At 41.5% G+C, this 22932-nt stretch overlaps 1 protein-coding gene across 2 annotated transcripts in view; it reads right to left on the reverse strand.

The window, feature by feature from the left end:
* The window catches only part of CPSF3 (cleavage and polyadenylation specific factor 3), a 29097-nt gene that overhangs the window by 5194 nt on the left and 971 nt on the right, over window positions 1–22932 (reverse strand). The window contains exons 2-17 of one of the 2 annotated variants that reach the window (XM_066612163.1): window positions 18820–18974; window positions 16799–16862; window positions 15449–15546; window positions 15094–15222; window positions 14703–14880; window positions 13829–13918; window positions 13011–13161; window positions 10814–10989; window positions 9592–9750; window positions 8441–8587; window positions 7231–7383; window positions 6534–6642; window positions 5899–5997; window positions 4340–4434; window positions 1814–1901; window positions 30–99 (exon numbers count right to left, since the gene is read on the reverse strand). In XM_066612163.1, the coding sequence (XP_066468260.1) occupies window positions 30–99; window positions 1814–1901; window positions 4340–4434; window positions 5899–5997; window positions 6534–6642; window positions 7231–7383; window positions 8441–8587; window positions 9592–9750; window positions 10814–10989; window positions 13011–13161; window positions 13829–13918; window positions 14703–14880; window positions 15094–15222; window positions 15449–15546; window positions 16799–16862; window positions 18820–18956 (1943 nt within the window). In that variant the 5' untranslated portion in view covers window positions 18957–18974. The remainder of the gene's footprint in view (window positions 1–29; window positions 100–1813; window positions 1902–4339; window positions 4435–5898; window positions 5998–6533; window positions 6643–7230; window positions 7384–8440; window positions 8588–9591; window positions 9751–10813; window positions 10990–13010; window positions 13162–13828; window positions 13919–14702; window positions 14881–15093; window positions 15223–15448; window positions 15547–16798; window positions 16863–18819; window positions 18975–22932) is intronic. The other variant, XM_066612170.1, reaches the window with a different exon arrangement.

Below are 22932 nucleotides of genomic sequence, written 5' to 3' on the forward strand. Positions count from 1 at the left end.
TTTTCCTGGAATGTGATGCCAGAACTTACTGAAGCATGATTTCCATCTTCTTATGATATACATCCATGTCAAATTTTTTAGGAATTTTATGTATTGTCGCTGAAAAACAACATTCTAGTTTAGTTGCCATTTATGACAGTATAGTTGACTACAGGTTTTCAGGACTAAAGAAGCTTTTACTTACTTACTTACTTAGTAACTAACTATCCACATGCGCGCGCGCGCACACACACACCATCAAATTTCTTAAGTAGTTACCTTTATAGAATTATGCCAATTAGATTGTGCTAATCTAATTTATATACAGTAATGCTGAGAAAACAAAACAAAAACTAGGTGATTGCTCCTACTTAGTTCTTGAGTTCATAAAAGTTTACAGACATGTTATAGACATTGCAAAGGAAAGACTCCGTTTTTCAGAATAAAACACCTTTTTATTAAAACAACTTTCATAGGCTGCAGCCTACATTTAATAATAATTAAGAGGATTAGGAACTAATAATTTTGCCACAGATCTTAAATTTTGTTTTATGGAGTTGTGTTGCTTTATTAGATCATTCTAGTTTACATTCCGAAGTTCGGATAATACAGAATCCTTATGAAGAACGCATTCTTTGCTTGAAATGGTTTCAATTAGAACAGTCAAGTATATTAATATCTCAATTACATGCTAAATTTACTTAATTTCCCAAGTACTAACCAGGCCTGACCCTGCTTAGCTTCCAAGATCAGACAAGATCGGGCGCATTCAGGATAGTATGGCCGTGGACATTTTTTGGAAAAAATCCAGGCTGCTTTTCTAAGGAAAATCTTGGGGTTGCCTAGATGTGTTACATATGCTTCCTTATGCCCAGAGACAGGGCAGATATTAATTGAGACAAGGGCCTAGCTAAGAGCTTGTAAATTCTGGCTCAGAACGTATGACAGCTTAAATCAGAACAGTCTCCTACACAGCCTCCTAAAAGACTCGCTAGCCCCAGTGGGCTCTGAGGTGGTCTTTCACAAAAATCAGATCAATTGGTATTAGCTTGGAGGTGTTGGGTTCGTTGCCTGCTACAGCGGCTTTCCAACTAATCAAAAAGAGATTTCTTGACATTCAAGCACAGAATTTATATAGTGCTGTGAGCAAAAAGTCTGAGAACCATTGGTACAAATGATTTTGATCACTTAAACACAGCTTATGGTTCATTTCAGTGGAACTAAATGGATTGGTGTCTTACAGCCCAATCCTGAGCTGCCTGGCGCACGGGGTTGCAGTGGTGCCGAAAGTGGCTGCCGCCACATCCTGGGCACTCCAGGCAGCTGCCAGCTGCTCCTCAGGAGAAGGGGACTTTCATCTGCTTCCCCCGAATAAAGCAAGTAGCCCCACAATGGGGCTACTTGGTTCTACAGCGACCCAAAGGTTGGCGTAGGATCAAGAGTTTCTGTATTGAGCGGCAAGCCTGACAGTGGAGCAAAACTCCACCAGTCCCGCCCCGCTCCCTCCTCCCAGAATGCCTTATCCCCACCTCTCCGCTGCTCGGCAGTCCACGCGACCACCAAGCAGCAGAGCTCTGGTGCTCACCCAGCGCCAGCCAACACTGGGCTAGTACCGGCAAAGCACCGGTGCTAGGGCCCGTAAATGTGCTTTACAGCACATTTGCGATAGTCCGCACCGGCAGTGAGCTGGCACACAAAGCTTAGGATTGGGCCCTTAAACTCTGTGCTTGTCAGTATTATACTCTGAAGTGTAAAATAGTTCATTCACTTATCCCTTCATAACATAACACAAATATTAGTTGATACCACCTGTGAAAATAAAAGAAGTGAATACCTTTATGAATTTTGGGATTTGACTGAACTTCCAGAATCACTGTTGTTACAGTGTCTGCATACATATCATTAGCAGGATTTGCTACCCACTGGGAGAGGAAAAAAAGACAGAGTTATAAAATAAGGCTTATTGGAATATAATTGTTTTAAAAAGCATATCTAAATTGTTTGAATTGGTATCTCAGGATACAGGTCCAGCCTATTTATACACAGATTTTTTGTACATGGATTTGACTCAACACGAATGGCCCCTGCAAATGAGAAGGAATGTGCTGATCCCTGGAGAAGGGGAAAAAATGCAGCCTTTAAAATCACTTTAAAAAACTGAACAGCCTCCTTAATAGGAGCCTCCTTAATAAGGGGAGCCTCCTTAATATGAGAGAGAGAGAGAGAGAGAGAGAAAGAGAGAGAGAGAGAGGGCAGCTGGCTGACAATCCATCAGTCCTTCTCTCTCCAGTGGACCCCTCTCTTCCCCCTGAGCACATGAAAGAAAGATACTTTGCATTGGTGAAGGAAGGGGTCAGAGTGAAACCTTTCTAAGCACTTTGAGAGACTGACTGTTGGATTGTCTTCTTAATGACTCTATCTTAACATCACAAAGGTCAGCAAGGTTGTTTTTAAAACACTGGATCAAAGAAACTTTGTTTTTTAAATTGATTTGCTATAGTGCTGAGTGCTTGGAACTGAACCCCGACAAATAATTTGTCTCAACCTGTACTCTGTTTCTTCTTCAGCTGTGAGGCTGGTTTCAAATTCTGGTTGAATTTGAGAAACCCCATCAGCATTAAGTGAATGTTAGTTCCAATGCAGAACTTATATGCAGTTAACTGTGGCAAAGAGAAGGAACAAAAAAAGGGAGGAAATCACACTAGAAAAGTGAAACATTGCTGCCCGCTTCTGGTCTCTTAGCCACAGCCAAGAGAGTTCCAGTGTTACATTTACATCAGCCCCTTGTGAATGTTCAAGATCTTCAACTGGTTGAAGACCAGGAAACAGAGAGTGGGTGTCAATGCACAATTTTCACAATGGAGAGAGGTGGAAAGCGGTGTGCCCCAAGGATCTGTCCTGGGACCGGTGCTTTTCAACCTCTTCATAAATGACTTGGAGTCAGGGGTGAGCAGTGAGGTGGCAAAGTTTGCAGACGACACCAAACTTTTCTGAGTGGTGAAGAACAGATGTGATTGTGAGGAGCTCCAGAAGGATCTCTCCAAACTGGCAGAATGGGTAGCAAAATGGCAGATGTGTTTCAATGAAAGTAAGTGTAAAGTCATGCACATTGCGGCAAAAAAATCAAAACTTCACATATAGGCTAATGGGTTCTGAGCTGTCTGTAACAGATCAGGAGAGAGATTTTGGGGTGGTGGTGGACAGGTCGATGAAAGTGTCGACCCAATGTGCGGCGGCAGTGAAGAAGGCCAATTCTATGCTTGGGATCATTAGAAAAGGTATTGAGAACAAAACAGCTAATATCATAATGCTGTTGTACAATTTGATGGTAAGGCCACACTTGGACTTTTGCGTCCAGTTCTGGTCGCCACATCTCAAAAAGGACATAGTGGAAATGGAAAGGTGCAAAAGAGAGCGACTAAGATGAATACTGGGCTGGGGCCCCTTCCTTATGAGGAAAGGCTACGGTGTTTGGGCCTCTTCAGCCTAGAAAAGAGACGACATGATTGAGACATACAAAATTATGCATGGGAAGGATAAAGTGGATAGAGAGATGTTCTTTACACTCTCACATAATACCAGAACCAGGGGACATCCACTAAAATTGAGTGTTGGGAGGGTTAGGACAGACAAAAGAAAATATTTCACTACTCGGTGTGTGGTTGGTCTGTGGAACTCCTTGCCACAGGATGTGGTGATGGCATCTGGCCTAGATGCCTTCAAAAGGGGATTGGACAAGTTTCTGGAGGAAAAATTCATTATGGGTTACAAGCCATGATGTGTATATGCAACCTCCTGATTTTAGAAATGGGCTATGTCAGAATGCCAATGCAAGGGAGGGCACCAGGATGCAGGTCTCTTGTTATCTGGTGTGCTCCCTGGGGCATTTGGTGGGCCGCTGTGAGATACAGGAAGCTGGACTAGATGGGCCTATGGCCTGATCCAGTGGGGCTGTTCTTATGTTTGTTTCATAAACTGAAAGTATCCTAAAAATAACTGATGCTATCACAGAAATGAAGAAAAATAAAATCAGACCTAGAAGTCATTGTAGCTTGAGATACAGCAAAATACTGAAATGGTTTCTACTGATGGTTTTTGCCATTGCCATTTCCTTTATTCTACTGATTTGTTCTTTGGATTTTTTTTCTTTTGTTTTGCACTGTATTGTTAAGCTGCCTAGAGCTTCCCACTGCGACTAATAAGGCATGATATAAATGTTTTTAAATTGAACTTTCCATCAAAACTCTTCGTAAGATATGAATTACCACATTTCATTACTTGGGGAAAGGCAGTATTAAAACTGCAAATAAATAAATGTTAAAATAATTAGCAACAAGGCTTTCTTTTACTCATATCTTACCTCAAGCACCACCATGCCAGGTTCTTGGACTACAGTAATGGTTTTAAACACCTTCAAAGCTGGCTTGTCCTGGACTTCTATTTCTTTGACATCACCTTAAAAATGACAAATACCACAACAACAAAAATAATGGAAAAATTAGTGTATAATAAATGCCTTTCATTTTAAAAATGGCTCATTTGGTCATGGTACCAAATCCTTTTTTGGAAAGGCTGTTAGGGCCAAATCACACTGTGATTTCTTCTATGAGTGCAGATGCCATCTTCTTTGGAACATATTTGCACGGGGGGTGGGAAATTATAAAACAAGCCAAGCGAGGATGTGATCAGCAGCAACTTATTCTCACAGGGACAAAGAACATGCTACAGGTACTAGCATTTTCATTGCATCTCTTCCACCCACTTTTTGTACTTGACCAATTATGCTATAGTATGTACTTGCAACCTCTAGTAGCAAGTGCGCACATGTAGAATCAGCACATGTTTACAACCTATATACACTTTATTTCTTTCATGGAAAGAATATGGTAATGTATGAAGTAACCTTGATTTGCTTGCTTTGACTTTCAGATGAATAAACCTGATTTAGCTTGTAATCCTATACATACTTACTAGAAAGTAAAGCCAGTTGAACTAGTAGAACTTACTTCTGAGTAAACATGTATAGGTTTGTGCTGTTACATGAGTAATTCAAGTACCAAAAGACAACAAAATTCAACTTAATTGCTATATGTAATACTACTGCTATTGCTCTCATTGGGGTTACTGTCACTAAATAGAATTTAAAGTGTAGAGGGAGATTCTGTATTCTTCTGCTTCATGTCATTACATCTGACTTCAAAAGCATTATGCTGACAGCAGAGTACTGAAGGTTTCTAAGTACAACACTGGTATTATGCTAGAAGCTTCATGTTTCCCTTGCCTGCAACAACAGAAATCACGGATAAGCAAGACTCTCTCCACTTCTGCTTATTCAAAGAACACTAACGGGGATATAAACCAGAAAGGAAAACTGACACAAACCTACAATCACTTAGAAGCATCAGGGCACATCTGAAATGAAACCAGACACTGAACAGAGGACAAAAGCTGTGGCTTTCAAATTTTCCACCCTTGCCTGCCAAGAAACCTCTCTTCATTGCAGAGGACACGTTTCAGGGGATACTCTCACTCTGACTGGCCTTACTTGGGTCTGTCATTCTACACGAACTCAAAAATGATCTTCAAATGAGCATTACTCCCTTAGAGCTACACACCGCTGAAGAAGACTGGTCATGTTGGACAAGTTGTCTTTTGGATAACTTGCTTACCATTACTACCTTCTCATCAAGAAGCATCTGGTGAACAACTTCAAGGTCTGAAAGCCACAGATTTGTAAAGAAATGCCTTATTTTCTTCCATGCCCTTTATCCTACTGTACCACTATTTCTGCTCCTTTAGTTACTTAAAAAATTTAAAAACAATGCTGCATATTACAATTTCCTACTGGAACAAAAATACAGAAAAGCTTTCAAAAAGTAACACCAGAGAGATCTCAAATATCTTTTCTCAATCACATACCTGTTAGTTTTTGTAGGTGGTAATAAAGCAGATTGAAGGAGCCAGTGTATGGAACAGCTTGTGTCTGTGTTACTGTACTCATGGCCAGATCAGTGTAATCTGTGGAAAATAAAAGGAAACACACATATTGTTCTCAGGTTAAATACTGAGAAACATTTAATATTTAAGTAATGAAATATGAAATGTTTAAAGGACATTTATGCAACATAACATGTACCAAACTCCAGCACTCTAATTGAAATAAGTGCTTTAATCTTAATTTTGGCTTTCCTCCATTTAAAAATAGATATTTAATTGTTTAGTCAAACATTATCAAGAATAAGAGATATGTACACACAACAATATTAAGAAGCATACAAACAATTTATATAAAATTGCCTTATATTATAAGGCATTAAAAACATCACTTCCAGTTTCACAGAGAAACCGGACTCTGGAGGTGAGGGGAGCAGACCTCCCCTCAGTTCTGAAGAGTTGGGGGGAGGGGAGGGGTTCACCCATATCCACGGTTTCACTTAACTGTGTGTGTGTGGGGGGGGGGGTTGGTTGGTTCTGGAATGGAACACCTGTGGATACGGGGGCATGCCTGTTCTCAGATAAACAGCTACATATGGTCTATGGACATAATTACTCACTGGAGAGGTCACATGGAGCAAGTATGTGGTAGTTAAAGTTTCTTTTAACCAGGATTCCTGAAACTCTTTGCCCTTGTTCTGGTTTCTTATCTGCTAGAAAACCCATAACCTGAGAAAAGGAGAAAAAAAGAAAGATTAATGAGAGAAAGTATACAAAGGAAAGTGAACCAAAATTAGGCAACAGACAAGAAAAATTGAATCATTTAAACTGGCATCCATGCCCAGAGTTTATGGGCTTGGCCATGTACAAGCATTTCTAGAGGAATCTACACAGTGACTGAATTCAAGCACAGTGCCAGACTACACTGTGGGTGCTGGGGGAATGTCTCCCCCGTCTGGGGGGAACAGCTGCATCATGGGAGGATGGGAACAACATATAGGAGGCTGGGAGACAGATACTGCAGATTTTATAATTAGGCAGTATGATACACAGATGCCGCAAGTTCTAGAACAGCATTCTAGTCTTGTAGGTATTTGTAAAGAACTATGGGTTAGAGCAAGAAGTAGTTTTCTAAAAACACACACATCCTGCAAGATTATCATAGCCTCCTGCCACAGGAGAACTGCTCTCTGTTATAATATTCAGAGTCAATCTTAAACCACCAGATTCCCAAAGGGCTATTTTGGGGGGAACAATATAATCTTTGATAACAAGATAAATATGTTCATCACGTTTTAAGGACATGTTAGCCTTTACCTTGGCAAGCTTTTCTCCTCTGAAGTTTAGTGTCACAGCTTCGGTGTTCCTAGGATTGTGGACCTCTATATGAACTTCATCATTATCCTCATATTCTCGTATTATTGCAGCTTTCAACCTGGCCATCTCATTCTGTTCACCGTGTACCAATATCTACATGAAGAAATCAGAGCCATTATGGGAAATGCTTTCAAAATATCTGCAAGGAAGGTGGTTGTTGAGGTGAGAGGGAATACAAAAGAGCCTCTCTGCACAGAGGAAGTTCTCAGCAGCTCTAAATGCCATTTTCATTACTGCCTGCTACTAGTCTTCTCTCTTTTAGCTACCTATTTCCCTCCTCTTGCTTTCAAGCTCTTAGTTCTTCTAAGGATCTAAACATCCTGTGCATGAATGGAAAGGAATTCTATGTGTCCAGGGGAAAGGGTGTTCATCTTCCTTCTTTTAATGCTGATTTCCTTGGAACTAATTTCCAAATAATTTTATCACTTTAATCACATAGTTTCTTATACAACCACCTAAATACAAAACCTTCTGAAAAACAAGTGAATAATTTATATAGCCCAGTTTGTGATCACGTAGTTTATAAGCTATGCATTCTGTTTAACTGCAGTACTAATTTTAAGATAAATTACATTTTAAAAGTACTGGCTTGCCCCTGTATCTGTAGGAGTTCCATTCTGGAACCCTGAAGATACCTGAATCAGCAAATATGAATGGATACCTATCCCCACCCTCTGGAGACAAGGGAACTCTGCTCCCCTTGCCTCTAGAGGGTCCTCCGAGCCCCACAGAGGCCACATTCGTCCATCTGTGGTCTCTGTTGGGCTTAGACGGAGCCTCAGAGCAAAAAAAAAAGTCACTTGCAGTTTTTTCTTAAAACCAGAAGTGACGTCTTTCGCCTCTAAGGCTCGGTCTGAGCCTGGCAGAGATTGCGGTCTCAGAGTATTCTCCAGAGGTGAGGGGAGCAAAGCCCCCCTCGCCTCTGGAGGGGGCATGTATGACAGGGGCCCCAGAGACCCGATCCGCAGATAAGTGAATCTGCAGATATGGCGGTCCCCTGTACAAGAGCCAACTTGCCAAAGTATAAATCATTGCAGGAAGGAGGCAATTTGTTTTAAGGTGTGAATTATTCATTTCTGGTAAGTTAAAATGCTTAATTGATGCTGGATCCTGACAATTACTGTACTTCTTGAAAGCAACAGACACTAACCACATGGGGAGGTTTCAGTGCCCGTATAAACTCGCTGGTTTGTTGATAATCTGTATGAGCAGAGAAAGAAATGTAATCCACAGACATCTTCAGTGGGAGCTTCTGACCTGACATGGTTGTAATTTCTTCTGGCTCAGACATGATATGCTGAAACATAGAACAATAAAATGCAGGAATTCCAATATTAATTCAGAATAAAAAGGTGTGAGACATCAAATGCATCCTAAAACCAAAGTATCGCAAACCTTTATCCAGTTTTCACTCTGCATTGGTATTAACCAGAGCCCAAAATGGAACTGTTTTCAATTATTTAATGTTGAGCAAGGTCTCTTGAACATTGCAGAATGTGTGTAAGAGTGTGTGTGGCGCATGCATGATGTAAACAATTTAATTTCAAATGTTCACAGTTATGCAGATATACAAAAAATACTATGTTTACTTGCAAAAATGATTTTCCTGTATTTTGCTATGCTGAGTAAAGATGGTCCTTATCAAGGTACTCCTCTTTTATATAGCAGGGGGAAAGCAACTGTTCCTATGATCCTCAGCAGAGCATCTTTCCAGTGGCTTTCTGCTGGTGATGCTTCTGCATCTTATTAGACTGAGAACCCTTTTGGGACAGGAACCTTTGCTTTATTTTCCTATGTTAACTGCTTTGTGAACTTTTTCCTGCTTGAACAACAGTATATAAATATTCTTAATAATAATGTTAAACACTCCCATTCAACAGTAATTTGTATATAATAATAATCCATAGCATTCCAATGGTGCTCTTAAAGCACTTAAAGTGCTTCACATTCACTATCTTCTTGTAACCCTGACAACTGTGGCTGAATGGGGCAGACTGGCTAAGGTTGTGAGTTGGTTAAGGTTGTGATTCTTGCTCTAGCAGGAGCAAGAATCGCATTGGGGACTTTCTGATTCATAAGTTCCTCTTAGTCACTAGTACACTATACCAGCTCTCTACTGTGAATATTTTGAAGCAGAGTTTGAGCCATTTTTAAAGAATATAATTGGCTTGGTTGCCTGCAACTACTCATACATCCAAACTATCACCAAAAGAAGTCCAGTATACACTAATAAAGTAATTAAGAATCTCCAACAGTTTGTCTTGCATTTTAAAATATAGTTAAAGTCAAAGGATAACTCACCTTGGCCAGTGTTCCTTCAACACAATATCCTGCTATGATGACACCATTTCTTTTGTCAGTACACCAGCTCTCAAACAACTCCCTGGATAAACCACTCTGCATCATACCAGGGGAAGCCATTACCACACTGGGACCTATGTCATCAAAATGATCCATACTCTAGGTAAAAGACAGCAAGTACATTTGCTGTTATCACTTGAGGTTATGAAATTAAGTGAAAAGATACTCTTCCTGATTTGTGAGACTCCTATGATGCCACAATGCCATAATTACCAATACAGATGTTAAGGCTCTATAGCAGGGGTGCCCAAACCCCGACCCAGGAGCCACTTGTGGGCCTCAAGGACCTCCAATCTGGCCCTCAAGGAGCCCCCAGTTTCCAATGAGCTTCTGGCCCTCCAGAGACTTGCTGGAGCCCATGCTGGCCTGTTGTGACGACTCAGTGTGAGGACCAATTATTTGAACCAATTGTTTGAACAAGCTGTGGGCCAAGGGCTCCCTCTGCCTCTTGCTGTTTCACATCTGTGTAGCAGCAGCGGCAGCAAAGGAAAGGCTGGACTTCCTTTGCACAAGGTCTTTTATAGGCATTGAGCTATTGAGAGACCTTCATTCATTCATATAAGTTCCATCTCTAATATATTCATTTATGTAAATGTATTCAAATCTTAAACGTACATTATTGTTTTTTTCGTGGCCCCCAACACAGTGTCAGAGAGATGATGTTGGCCCTCTTGCCAAAACGTTTGAACACACAGTGAGCTCTAAATATTTTGTAGGCTCTGGCAATAGGATTAAATGCCATTCATCCAGCATCTTGGTCTTTACATGAAGAAGAAGCCTTGATCCAGAGTTCTGCAAGAGCAGCAGCACAGCAGTACTTCAGGTTGCAAAAGAAAGAGCAGAAGGCAGGCATCCCCTCAAACCAGTTCCATTTCAGCAAAAGGAAGTGATTGGCAAGTATTGGTAAGCTTATGAACAGGTGGCTAGAACAGATACCTCTAGCAAAACACATTTGCTGATAATTTCCACTGTAGTGAGTCATCGAGGATATTCAGATAATGTATGTGTATCCCCCACCAAGTTCCATTCAGCAATACAATTTCCATTATACAGGGCAGCTAAATACTTCTGAAGAGTTTATAGTTCTTGTTTTAAAGCAGAATAATAGTAATTTCTAGTCTACATATTCTTAGAATATTAACATATCTGTATTCACACCCACCTTCAGGTTACTGATGTGTTTGAATACAAATGGATTGTTGATGTTGATTTGCTTACGGATTTTATCATTCATGGCATTGACATAGGTCTGATAAACTGCCATACACTTCTTTGCCAGAGACGAAGCATAGTATATAGGGATATCATGTAGCTCAGGGTGATTTTGCCAGTATTCATCTACAGCAATGTATAAAAGAACCAAAGCCAGTATTTACAAGTTATATAAAATACCATCAGTTCTTAAAAAATTCTCTTTTGGAAACAACATTGTGCCTGTAAGCAATGAAAAAAGAAAGGAAGGAATGAAACACAACTGGGTTAAATGACTGGGATGAGGATCAATAAGTTGAAATTAAATCCTGCCTGTTCTGAATGGGGCTGCACTCCCCCAGCCCCACACGAAGAAGCACACAGTTTAGGAGTGCTCCTGGATTCACAGCCCCATAATAATAATAATAATAATAATAATAATAATAATAATAATAATAATAATAATAATAAAACTTTATTTTTATCCCACCCTTCTCCCAAAAAGGGACCCAGAAAAAGCTCCATCTAGAACAGGGGTGTCAAACATAAGTTCCGGGGGCCGGATGTGGCCCACGGAAGCTTTTTATCTGGCTCTTAGGCTTTTATCTACTGAGCAGTACTGTGGTGTTACTGCTGAAAGGGCAACCCATGTGAAAATTGGGCTCTCTCATATCTTGAAATATGATCAAGATTTGTATATTTTCTCTTCTGTTGTTTGCAGCTAATGAATTCCTAAATGAGAAAAAGTACTTATTTTTGATTATGATGTTGATGACATCAATTCCTGCCTAATGACAACACTTCTGGCCCTCAGCAGGCATCATGAATGCTATTCGGTCCTCAGTATGAAACAGGTTTGACACCCTTGATCTAGAAAGCCAGGTAGAAGTTGTGGACAGGGGTGTGTTTGCCCAGCTTTGGCTGGTATGCCAGCTGTGGCTGTACTTGAGCTGATCAGACCTAACCACAGTGGTCCATGCATTAGTAAAATCACAATTTGATTACTATTTAACATGCTGTATGTGGGCCTGCCCTTGAAGATGGTGCAGCAGGTGTAATTAGGGCAGAATGTGGCAGCTCATGTGGTTACCAAAACTTAATAATTTTATTTTACTGAACCATTACACCAGCTGCCTGTTCATTTTCAGACCCAGTACAAAGTGCTGCTATTGACCTTTAAAGCCCTTCACGGTTTGGGACCAGTTTATCTGCCTCCTTTGGTATATTCCAGTCTACCCTCTTAAGTCATCTGAAGGGGCTCTCCTTCAAGTGCCACTTCTGGCCCAGGTTAGGGTTTTTTTAATAGTTTTTTGAACATTTTGTAAGCTAACTTGGGCATTTGCTTCAGCAAGGAAAAGGTATAAATCCTTCCAATAAATAAAAAATAAAAGAAGCCCCAACTTTGTTGCTTACACCTTGAGATCTTTGGCACTGCAAGGGCAGGAACTCTTTAATGCTGTAAACAACTTTAAAGCACGTTTCCCATGGAATTGATGACAACTGATGACAGTGACATGGCCTTTGGGGATTGGTAGAAACTAGGCAGGAAGACTGACTTAAGGCAATAGACAATGCATGCCACTCCCCACTTGGCCATCACAAATCCCCAGGATGTAGAAATGGACTAGCCCCTGAGTGTGCCTCCCCCTCAAGGCCCCTTAAGAGAGCTTCCCTTCCCATGGAGCATCCCATAGGCTTTTCAACAGATGCAGCCTGCTGAGCAGGGGTGAAAAAAGATGCATGAGCTGAAGCTGACCCTAATAAAAAGGCACCTGCTGCTTTCAAATGACTTTAAAGCCATACAAAGCTATTAGAACACCAGGGATTTACAATCAATAGTTCAAGATATTCTTTCCAAAAACTTTAAAGGTAATTAATTTCAGCAAAGAACAGGATACAGAGCTTACCTTGCCTCTTATATAGACATACTGATATCATGACTTTACATGATACACGACTTCACAACCAACAAAAGTCTTTCTTGTTGGTTATAACCAGTGCTCTATAGTTCATGAAAAAGTCTATATAAAATCCCACTACTTTCTTCTCAGACATTAGGATTGCTTTCCCCCACCCCCGCCAAGTGCTATACAAAATGCAAGCAATACATTTTTTTTAAAGTCACCACTGCTTTTAGTATGTCAAGTTAGAAAAAGATACATACATACCTAAAATCAGAAGTAATTCTTGAGCTCTTCCCAAAGCAAACACAGGAATAAGACCTCTACCTCCCCTGTTTACAATATCATGTACAGTGTTACAGAATCTTGCTTCTCGCTCTTCCCGCTTTTCATGGATGTGTGTACCATAGGTGGATTCCTGAGGTCATAAAGGTACATGATTAAAACAATGGCAGATTTACAATTTCAAGGTGGTGTCTGGTGGTATATGCAAAACTCCCAGAGCACCGCTGCCTGGCAATGCAATGCAACAAGAAGCAGTAGGAGGCTTGGCTCAATAGGCAGAGCTCTAGTGTGTGCTTTCTGCAAGCTCAAAAAAAAATCTCCTAAGCCTCTTTCCACTGTTCACTGCATTGTGTCTAGCCTCCCAATCCAGAAGTAACTGGCGATGACATCATCACCTGGTACTTCCAATAGGTGAACCGTGCCAAGTGGTATAGCGAGGACAAATATTGAAAAACGCTGCAGTAGAAGTCATATTTAGAACAATACAGGTGGGGCCTCAGTATCCGCAAGGAAGAGTTTCCCTTTAACTTCTTCGTCTGAGTCACTCCGGACCCCTATCCTGTACTGGATACAGTGCAGGCCACCTGGCCTACCTGTTCCAGAGCAAGACAGGATTGTGATGCACGTAGCATTCTGCCAGAGGAAGGTAAAAACACTACACATTAAATCATGTTCGTCCCATTTAACAACTTGACCCTGGAGTGCATTAAACAGAGATGTCTGAAGTTACAGAGAAAAAGCACACTTCCTATGCAATTCTAATATTCACTTCAAATTATCATGGGGGGGGGGGAACTTACAATGATAAGAATATCAGGTTTAATATTGGGAATCTCGGCTGCCATCAAGTGCCTATCTTCTTGTCTTGAGAAATCTCCAGTGTATAAAATCTTTGAGAAAGAAACATTGCAACATATGCTGTAATTATACAGAATGCACACGTGTTGAATTTTGTAATCATGATGTAGCACTTTGTGCTTAACTTTCTTTGCTATTTAAAGCATTGAATATCCTAGTGTTTTTTGTATACATAAATATATTCTGGACATATTTTAATCTAAGAACAAAAACTGTCTCCTGACTTGTAAGGGTATAGGAAGTTCATATAGTAATTTGACAGGTGAAGAGTAATAGTTTTAGTAAAACATAAATAACTATCTACAGTATACTATTTCCATTCTGAATTTTACAGACCACCTTCAGATTTCATCGTCAGCATATATACCCAGTTTAAAAATCAGTAGCATGCAAGGTAAGTTGTTATTATGTTGATTTTGGAATATGCATGAAAACCATAAGCACCACCTTTTGGTATGTGACACTGAAAATGTAAATCCACCAAATCAAGGGTATCACCTGAATATATCTGGGGGGAAATGATTACAGTGTAACTAATTTATAAGGCAACGAAAGGGTTTGTTCGGCAACAACAACAGTTTGAGCAGTTTGAGCAGTTTGAGATTGCCAGCAGGACAAATAGTTACTAGTTTGGTCGGTGACTGTTGGTGCATCCATAGATCTTCATGAACAGCAAATAAGTGTTTAAAAAGGAGCCTGCATCATAAAAGCTGAAATTGCAAAGATTTTGCTCAGATACTGCAAGTAAATTAATTCAAAGGTACTGTTCAGTAATGAAATCTCAACTTAGATTTTTCTAGGGTATTAAGGAATTACCTTCACACCAGCAATTTCAATCATAAACATGGCTGCTCCCAGGACATGGCCTGCATGGTAACACCAGAACTTGATTCCGGCCACCTCTTTCACTTCATGGAAATTGATTGTTTCAATTTTGTCCATGCTTTCTTCCAGATCTGTCTCTGTATACAGCATGTCATCCGCTGATATATTGCTGTATAAGATAAGATAAAATGCCATCCTGTTCACTGATTTTCTTAAAAACACTTATAGAACTACACAGGACTTGAAAGACATTCAACATAAGCTGTGCTTTACAAGACAAGAACGTTCACGGTAAAAAGATAGTATCCACTTGGTTAAAATTACTTCATTATGTGATCCTTTCACAAAATCTAAGAGTTATTATTAAAACAGGTTAACTCACCTTACTTTTACATAATCTGAAAGAAGCCATCTATAAATTGCTTTTGTAGCATGAGTCATGAAGGTTCTTCCTTTGAAACTTGTTTTTTGTAGAAACCATGGTAATGCCCCACAATGATCCAAATGGAAACTGAAACAGATATATACATAATAGATTTCGCAATCAAATTATATAATATAGCAACATACAGCTAAATAACTCATGGAGTTAAACATCAAGTCAGTAAACACTACTAACACCTCACATCATCAGAGCTAAGAAATCTGTTACACATCCTCACAATTCAAATCCATAAATATAAATATGCTCGGATCAAAGACTGCATGTATTCTGCACCAAGCCGCACACCACTTACTGACTAATCAAGAGGAGATCAATCTCAGCTGGGTCTATCAGATCAATGTAAGGAAGTGCATCCATTCCTTCTAGGCCAGGGTGGATCCCACAATCAAGCTGAAAAAAATTGCACATCATCCATCAGAAGACCTACCATTTACTCAGAATGCTTGTCCAAGCAACTAATTTGACTTTAAGAACATATGAGCTCATGATTGCTATTTGTATCAAACGAGCAAAATTCATTTTTCATGCTTAATGCTTGAAATATTCTAAAATATATTGGGTTGTATCCCAAGTATTTTTGTTTTCACAAAGGGGGAGCAGTGATTTCCACCCATATCCACTTCCCTCTGCACCTGCTAAAGCTTTCTCTTAAAGGTTAGGCGTACCTTCAGGAGAAGATTTTCAGGGGAATACAAGTGGCTACAGAGAAAAGGGAAGATCGGCAAAAATCTCATCTCCCCCCCTTCTGCAAAAGGAGCTTCTGAGAACAGAAGGAGCACTTAGGATACAACTGATTATAAAGAGTATTTCAAATGTTACACCACAAGCGAAAGCTGCCAACCCTGCCATCTCCTGCCTGTCAGTGTGAGGTTGGTCAATGCTCTACACTGGGGACACAACAGTCAAAATCTATTTGTTAGCTGCAAAGATTTGATTAGCCAGGGAGTTTCCATGACAGCTGCAGCCAAGAATGTATAGCACTGATGTGATAATTCATAAAACGGATCATCCACAAGGAAAATGATCTTACGCAGACATTACTGACCAACTGGGGGCACCCTATGTAAAAATATTGTCTGGGTGCCCTCCACATGGAGGGTGTGCATGCAATATCTGGATCACCTCTAAACTCCACACCTGAATTCTCAAAATTAGACTTGTGTTCCATAAAAATGGTCTGTTTTGCAGGGTGGAACGCTATGAAGACTTAGTGGCTGTCACAGATGTCTCTGTCAGTCAATGATAAACATTCTTTAAAAAAGCTTTCCTCTAAACAGATCACTACCAGATATCTCTTTCAAGTGAATATATCTTCATGGAGGTGGGGGGGAGACATACTTAAATATTAAAAATATGCAATGGATATTTACATGATCAGCCTATCTTATTCTGCAAATGCAACACTGTTACCGCCAGATGTGGTACATAAACACACATATAAGTAAAGTAACATGCTCGGACAGAGGCTCCAATAAAATCAGACTTCCCCTCAAATAATCTGCTATTCTTCACAGAATACATCAGGGTTTTTTTTTAGGACAATCAGTTTTAATATAGTGTCACAATCCTGTCTAACGTGTCATGCTGTCTGTAACATGCAGTGTGAAACAGAGGATACTTATAAATAATTAAGAATGATTACCATTATCTTCCTTCCCTTGAATTCCAGGATAATGCATGATCTTCCTACTTCCTGCCCAGCACCCCTGTGAAAAGAAAATTGTGACACATTATGAAAGATAATTATCTATCCACTGAATACAAAATGATTAGATGTAATTGGCGGAGTGAGGTGAAACCTCTGGTTTAACCCGACTGTTGGGCACTTAGTCTGTAATGCAGTAATGCCGCAGAACACAAAGATCTCAGAATGCTCATATGTAGTATACACATGCAGGACAAAATTTTATATTTCACACCTGGATACCAGTTTAATTAACTGGAACCATTTTCAAAAGAGTAGGAAAACACAGAATATAAAACAAGGCAATATTTCCCAGAACTCTGAGGCATCTAAATGAAAGTTACAGTAGACAATCAGGATGACTGTGTTTCTGTTATGAACTCCAGATCAACTGCAGGTTGAGCCTGTTGCTCCGTGAATTTTTCATCCATGGATCTGGCTCAACATGGGTCTCCTGGACTCACATTCAGCCAGACATGGCTCAACCTGGACCCGCCAGAGTTGATAGGAGTTGTGCTCCCCACATCTCCAGAGGGTGTTCTGAGCTCTGAGGAGGCAGCGCATGGCTTCCCCAATGTTTGGAAGCCCTTTTAAGGCCTCTGGGAGGCCTTAGAACACTGCTTCCCAACCTAGGGACCACAGGTGGAATGCGAGACCCTGACAAGTGGTCCGCAAAGTCTCAGGAAAAGATTGCCTTTGATTACTTCCAGCGTGCTCCCCCACTGACCACCAGAGAGGGCAGAGAATGAACTGCCCACAGCCAGTAACAAAAGCAGTAACCCACAAATCTTCACTATCTCTAACAAATCTTCATGAATCATTACAATTTAAATGCATTTTTTTGTGTGAAGTGGTGATGGTTGCATGCGGGGTCCATGAGAGGGGGTACAGGGGGTAATTTGTACCTGGGCCCAGGGTCAAAAAGGGGGCATAGGAGCCAAAGAAGGACTCCCAGAAATTTCCTGGGAACTTATATTTTCCAATCTCACTCGAATTTGCTGCCCATATGGCATGCTAGGTACACAGTGGCTGCTGAAAGTCATACATGCTGGGCCAAGGAATGCCCATGACACTCCTTCACACTGTCAAATCTGGGAGGAATCTGGCCTGCTACTGTACCGCTTTGGCTTGTGGATCTGCTTACCATGAAGGAGTGCATCAGTGACACAGCTGTGGGACTACAGCTGCTGCAAAAGTATGTTTTGGTACACCCAGGACACTTTCCATTCTAGCGCGAGCCTATATAATGATCTCATTTTCTGCAATGATTTTTGATATTTAAAATTTTTTTAGAGACTACAGAGGCTGTTTGGCTTTCTGTATTACTGTGTCTAGCTACTGACACTGTGTAACAGGTAGACTAGGGTTCCACATTGGGAAGTATGGTAGACCTGGGCTCCAAAGACTTTTCCTACTGTTGCCATCATCCCCCTGCCCTGTTTTGCCCCCTCTCCACCCCTGTTCTGCCCACCCTGTTGTCACTCCCACTCTGTTTCACCCCTCCCCCTTTGGGAAGGGGCCCAAAAGAAACATTGTACGCCCTGGTGAAATTCCACTTGGAGGCACTTGTTGCATGTGGTCCATGCTAATTCAATTTTTGTCTCAGTGGTCTTTGGGCTCCTAAAGGTTGGGAAATACTGCCTTAGAAAGTCTTCAAAAAATTGAAGGGACACTTTAAGGACTTAATAGGCCTTTGGGTGGCCAGTAAGCATTTTCCTTGTCCTCCAAAAACCTTTTAAGGCCTTAAAATATAGAATCACAGTCCAACCTCCTGCCTGTAGCAAGAAATCCTCCTAGTACATAATTTCCAGTTTTTCAAAAAAACGACACAACTTTCTAAGGCCTTAGAAGAGCATCCGAGCTTCAGGAAGGCCGCACAAGGCCTCCCCAATGCTCAGAACACCCTCCAGAGACGAGGGGAGTGCAACTCCCCCTGCCTCTGGAGGGATAAAGGTGCCTTAAATCATGGGTTTCATTACCCGTGGTTTTCGGTATCTGTGGGGATCCCGGGAATGGAACTCCACAGATAATGAGGGTCCATCTGTACTGCATCCATTTGAGACAGGAATGATGTAAAACACATCATCTCTCCTGAAGATAGAAACATCTCTCTCATCTCATCACATTATCTCTCCTGAAGATAGAAACATTAGAATGAAAGAGGGTAAGCATGCCGCAAACACTGGTGTCTATTTTAAGCATGATCCCAGTTCAACCCTCACCACCTTTTTCAATGGGGATATGGAACAAAACAGATTGCAATACAATGTTTGAAATGATGTATCTCAAATACTGTGTTTTACTAGCTATGCAAGGACATATTAACTGAACAACAAGCACTGGTACAATCAGATTCTAGTCAAACTGGGGGAAGTGTTTTGCATGTCCTGGTTTTCAAACTGCTAGAGATGTGACAGTCATACATGACAGTCTTGTAATATAAAACAGAGTTGCAGATATGTTTCCATGGGCTAGCTTGTCCATAATAATTTTTACTGGCTTACTTGCCCATACATCACTACACTAGTAATTTGTGTCACAGTGATGAGAAAAAGACGAAAAATCAACTCTTTCCCAATTTACAATCGATTCCCTGATGGATCATCTGAAGGAGACTTTTACTCACTCCAGGATGGCAGACAAATGGCTACTCATAACCGGATACAAATGAAGCGTTTAAACAAATAACAACTGTCATTCCAGATACAATGCATGTTCTACTGTGCTATATAAGGTTCTAGACACCAGTGAACCAATCTAGAATTACAGTGCACCAGGCTCAATTAGACATACATCAGGTTAATACAACTACACAAAATGTCATATGTTTGGAAACAAGAAATGTGGGTCATGTTTACCAATAAAGGGCTCCTTTCTGGAAAACAGTGGCAGGAAAAAGATATAGGGATGACAAATCGAGCACGAGCTCTCTTTGAGAAAGTGTGACTAAAAGCCCTCTCTAGACTATGATGAAATTGAAATCCTGCCATGAACTCAATGATGCTTCAGTCATTTACTCTAAGTAGAAGTTTCTCTGCTATTTATGATAAGAAGTCTAATCTAACCAGCATGGGTGTAACAATGGCTGGAAATTAAATGAGCTGCTGAAAGATATGCACCCCTGCCAAAAAGAAATGCTGCTTGACTTCTAAGGCCAACTGCATGTCTCAAAGCAGCAGTTTTTAAACTCTGCGGGAGTTTGAAAACCGATGTAAGTTCTTGTGGGGGTGGGGGGAGGCAGTGGGGGTGGGGGTAAGGCAGCTGTGCGATTCCCAGTATTGCGCCACTCAGGGGACTGTGGGGGCTTGGGTGCACTTACCAGAGCCTCCTGCAGCCTCCCGGGAGTGCAGGGAGCCCTGCACGACCATCTGCAGGGCTCCTTGAAGCTGCAAAAATGAAAGTGGAATAATCGCACTCCACTTCCAGTTTAGTGTTTTCTGTGTCTTCTGATATATGTGGCTGCGCCATAACTGTGATGGTATGTGGCCCCTAGTAGGTCATAACCTTGGATCTTGCCTCTACTGGATTGTTGTTCTTCGTTGTCTATATGTGTCTCTTGAAAGACTGCCATATTTCTATTCCCATGGTCTGACTTTTTCAATGAAGGTAACTCTGTCCTTGAATGGTTGGACGAACTGGACATTGATATTTGATCTAGTTTAATTGTTATAAAAGTCCATGTATTATTTGCCATACACTAAATAAATAAATAAATCCGGTTTAGCGGAAGTGGAGCACGATCGCTCCACTTTCACTTCTAAAGCGTCGGGAAGCCCTGCAAACGGTCACGCAGGGCTCCCCACACCCCTGGGAGGTTGCAGGAGGCTCTGGTAAGTGCACCCAAGACCCTGCAGCCCCCTGAGCGGTGCGATCCTGGGGAATGCGCTGCTGCCCTGCCTCCTGGCTGCCCCCGCCCCTTAAGGGGGGCAGAGGCCAGGGCCCACTGGCTGGGGCGCCACAATGCCCCAATTTGAAAAGACCTGTCTTAAAGGCTTAGGTCTAGAATGGATTCCATGTAATAACGTCCATGTTTCTGAGTATGCCTTAAAAATGGGCTAAGGTTTCAGGTTGTTTTAGGCAACCTACCAATTAAAGCACCCGGGCCCTGCTTCATAACAACAACTTAGGGAGAAAGGATCTAGTGAGAAAAGATTCACTTAAGTTAAATGCAAAGCGCTGGAAGCTTTCAAGGTCATCTAGTCAACTCCCTGTTAAAAGCAAGAAAATCCTCTCTAGAGTATCTCCAAAAGGTACCTTTTAAGTCTCTGCCTGTAGACCTCCAGTGAAGGAGAATCCACTATTTCTCTCCCTAATCAGTTCCATTCTCAAACTTCTTTTACCGCTAAGAATTTCTTCCTGATATCCAACTAAAATCTTCTCACCTGCAGCTTAAGCCCATAATGGAACTATAAAGCACCAAAGGGCAGCCTTTGTCTATTAAAAGGTGGTCAACCAGTAGCTGGTAAGATGCAAGTTATAATCATGGGCAGAACACAAGCAAGGTCACAAGTCTCAAAACCAGATACAGGAATATATGCATATGATATACAGGAAAACGTGCAGAGTTTCACTCAATGAACCTATTGTCACTAGCCATATCTGTGGTTAGAATCCGACTTCCATAATAACTAAATACTTGAGGATGTCTGACAGTCTGAAATGATTGCTACAACCATATCATTCTAGCAGGAGACCACAAAAGAAAGATGACGCAGATTCCGACTGATGTATTTGCCTCATGAGCTCACGAACACTAATGAATTAGAAGTGGTTCAGAATTCTTTGATTGTTTTAAGAAACAGGCCCTGCTGAGCATCTTAGGAAGCATGTAGCCCTAAAAACCAAGCACAAAGTAATAGCTACAAAAGTTCCAAGAATAAGTGCCTTTATTTATACTGAACGGATTCAAGAAACAAAGATCTGCATCTTTGATCAATCTCTACTAATAGCTATAGATGGTTACATCATTCATAAGACTTGCATAAGCATCAATTGTATGGGTCCTGGGGACCCGTCATCAGGGTCACCAGAGTCTGTGGACTAACAGCCCAATCCTGAGCTGCCTGGTGCCCAGGGCTGCAGTGGCGCCAAAATGGCCTGCACAGAGTAAAGCAGCTCCATGTCGGACTGGAAGGTACAATGTGGGGCTATGGATCTGGTGGAACCAAGTTTTGCCAGTCCTGTCTCCTCCCGCTTTGCTCCCTCTGTCACCCTGGAGCACCTCCCCCTTATCCAGACTTACTTCTCCACAACCCGACCCTTTCCAGGAGCTTCAGACAGCGGTCCACTGTCCACCTGTCAACGTTGGCTCAGCATGGGTTCATGTCAAATGTGTGCCTCACAGCACATTTGCAACAATGCACATTGGCACTGGGCTGGCATGCATTGTTCAGGGTCAGGCCAGTTGCGTGCCTGCTATAGGCTGACCTGGGGCAAATGCCCTGAGCGCCAGCCTCCAGGGCCCTGCAGAAGCCTCTTCGAGGCTCCCGACAGGGGCAGAAACTGTGCTTCTGGTTTGCTGGAAGCATAGTTTATAGCACCAGGGAACCTCACAGAGGTTTCCCCGGCGTGGGAGGAGATCGTGTGAGGTTTCTTGAGCTTCTGGTAAGTAGGGGGGGGTGAATTTCTGCCCGAGGGGGGTGGTGACAGCCCGCGGGGGGCACCATCGTGGAGCTTTGCCCTGGGCGCAGGTCTGCGGAGGTTCATGGCTGGGTCAGGCCCTTAGTTAGAACATCAAAAAGTAATCATAAAGAGGACAGCATATTTGCGTTCTTTCATGACTAAATTTTGGCAAGCAGTTCTGCTTCCATACACTTGGGCTGAAGCTTGAGTAGCTCAATAATGTTTTCTTTATTTGAAAAAATTATATTACTATATAAAGGAAAAATTTACTTGGAAGCAAAGAACAGACATTCCTACGAGGCAGCAGAAACACTAGCCTAGTGTTTCTCAAACTGTGGGTAAGGACCCACTAAGTAGGTTGCGAGCCAATTTCAATTAAGGGCACAATTCTAACCAGGTCACTCAGAAGTAACTCCTATGTTGTTCAAGGGGGCTTACTCTCAGGAAAGCATAATTAGGATTGCAGCCCA

The sequence above is a fragment of the Tiliqua scincoides genome, chromosome 1 (genome assembly GCF_035046505.1).
Source record: "Tiliqua scincoides isolate rTilSci1 chromosome 1, rTilSci1.hap2, whole genome shotgun sequence".
NCBI classification, from domain to species: Eukaryota; Metazoa; Chordata; class Lepidosauria; order Squamata; family Scincidae; genus Tiliqua; species Tiliqua scincoides.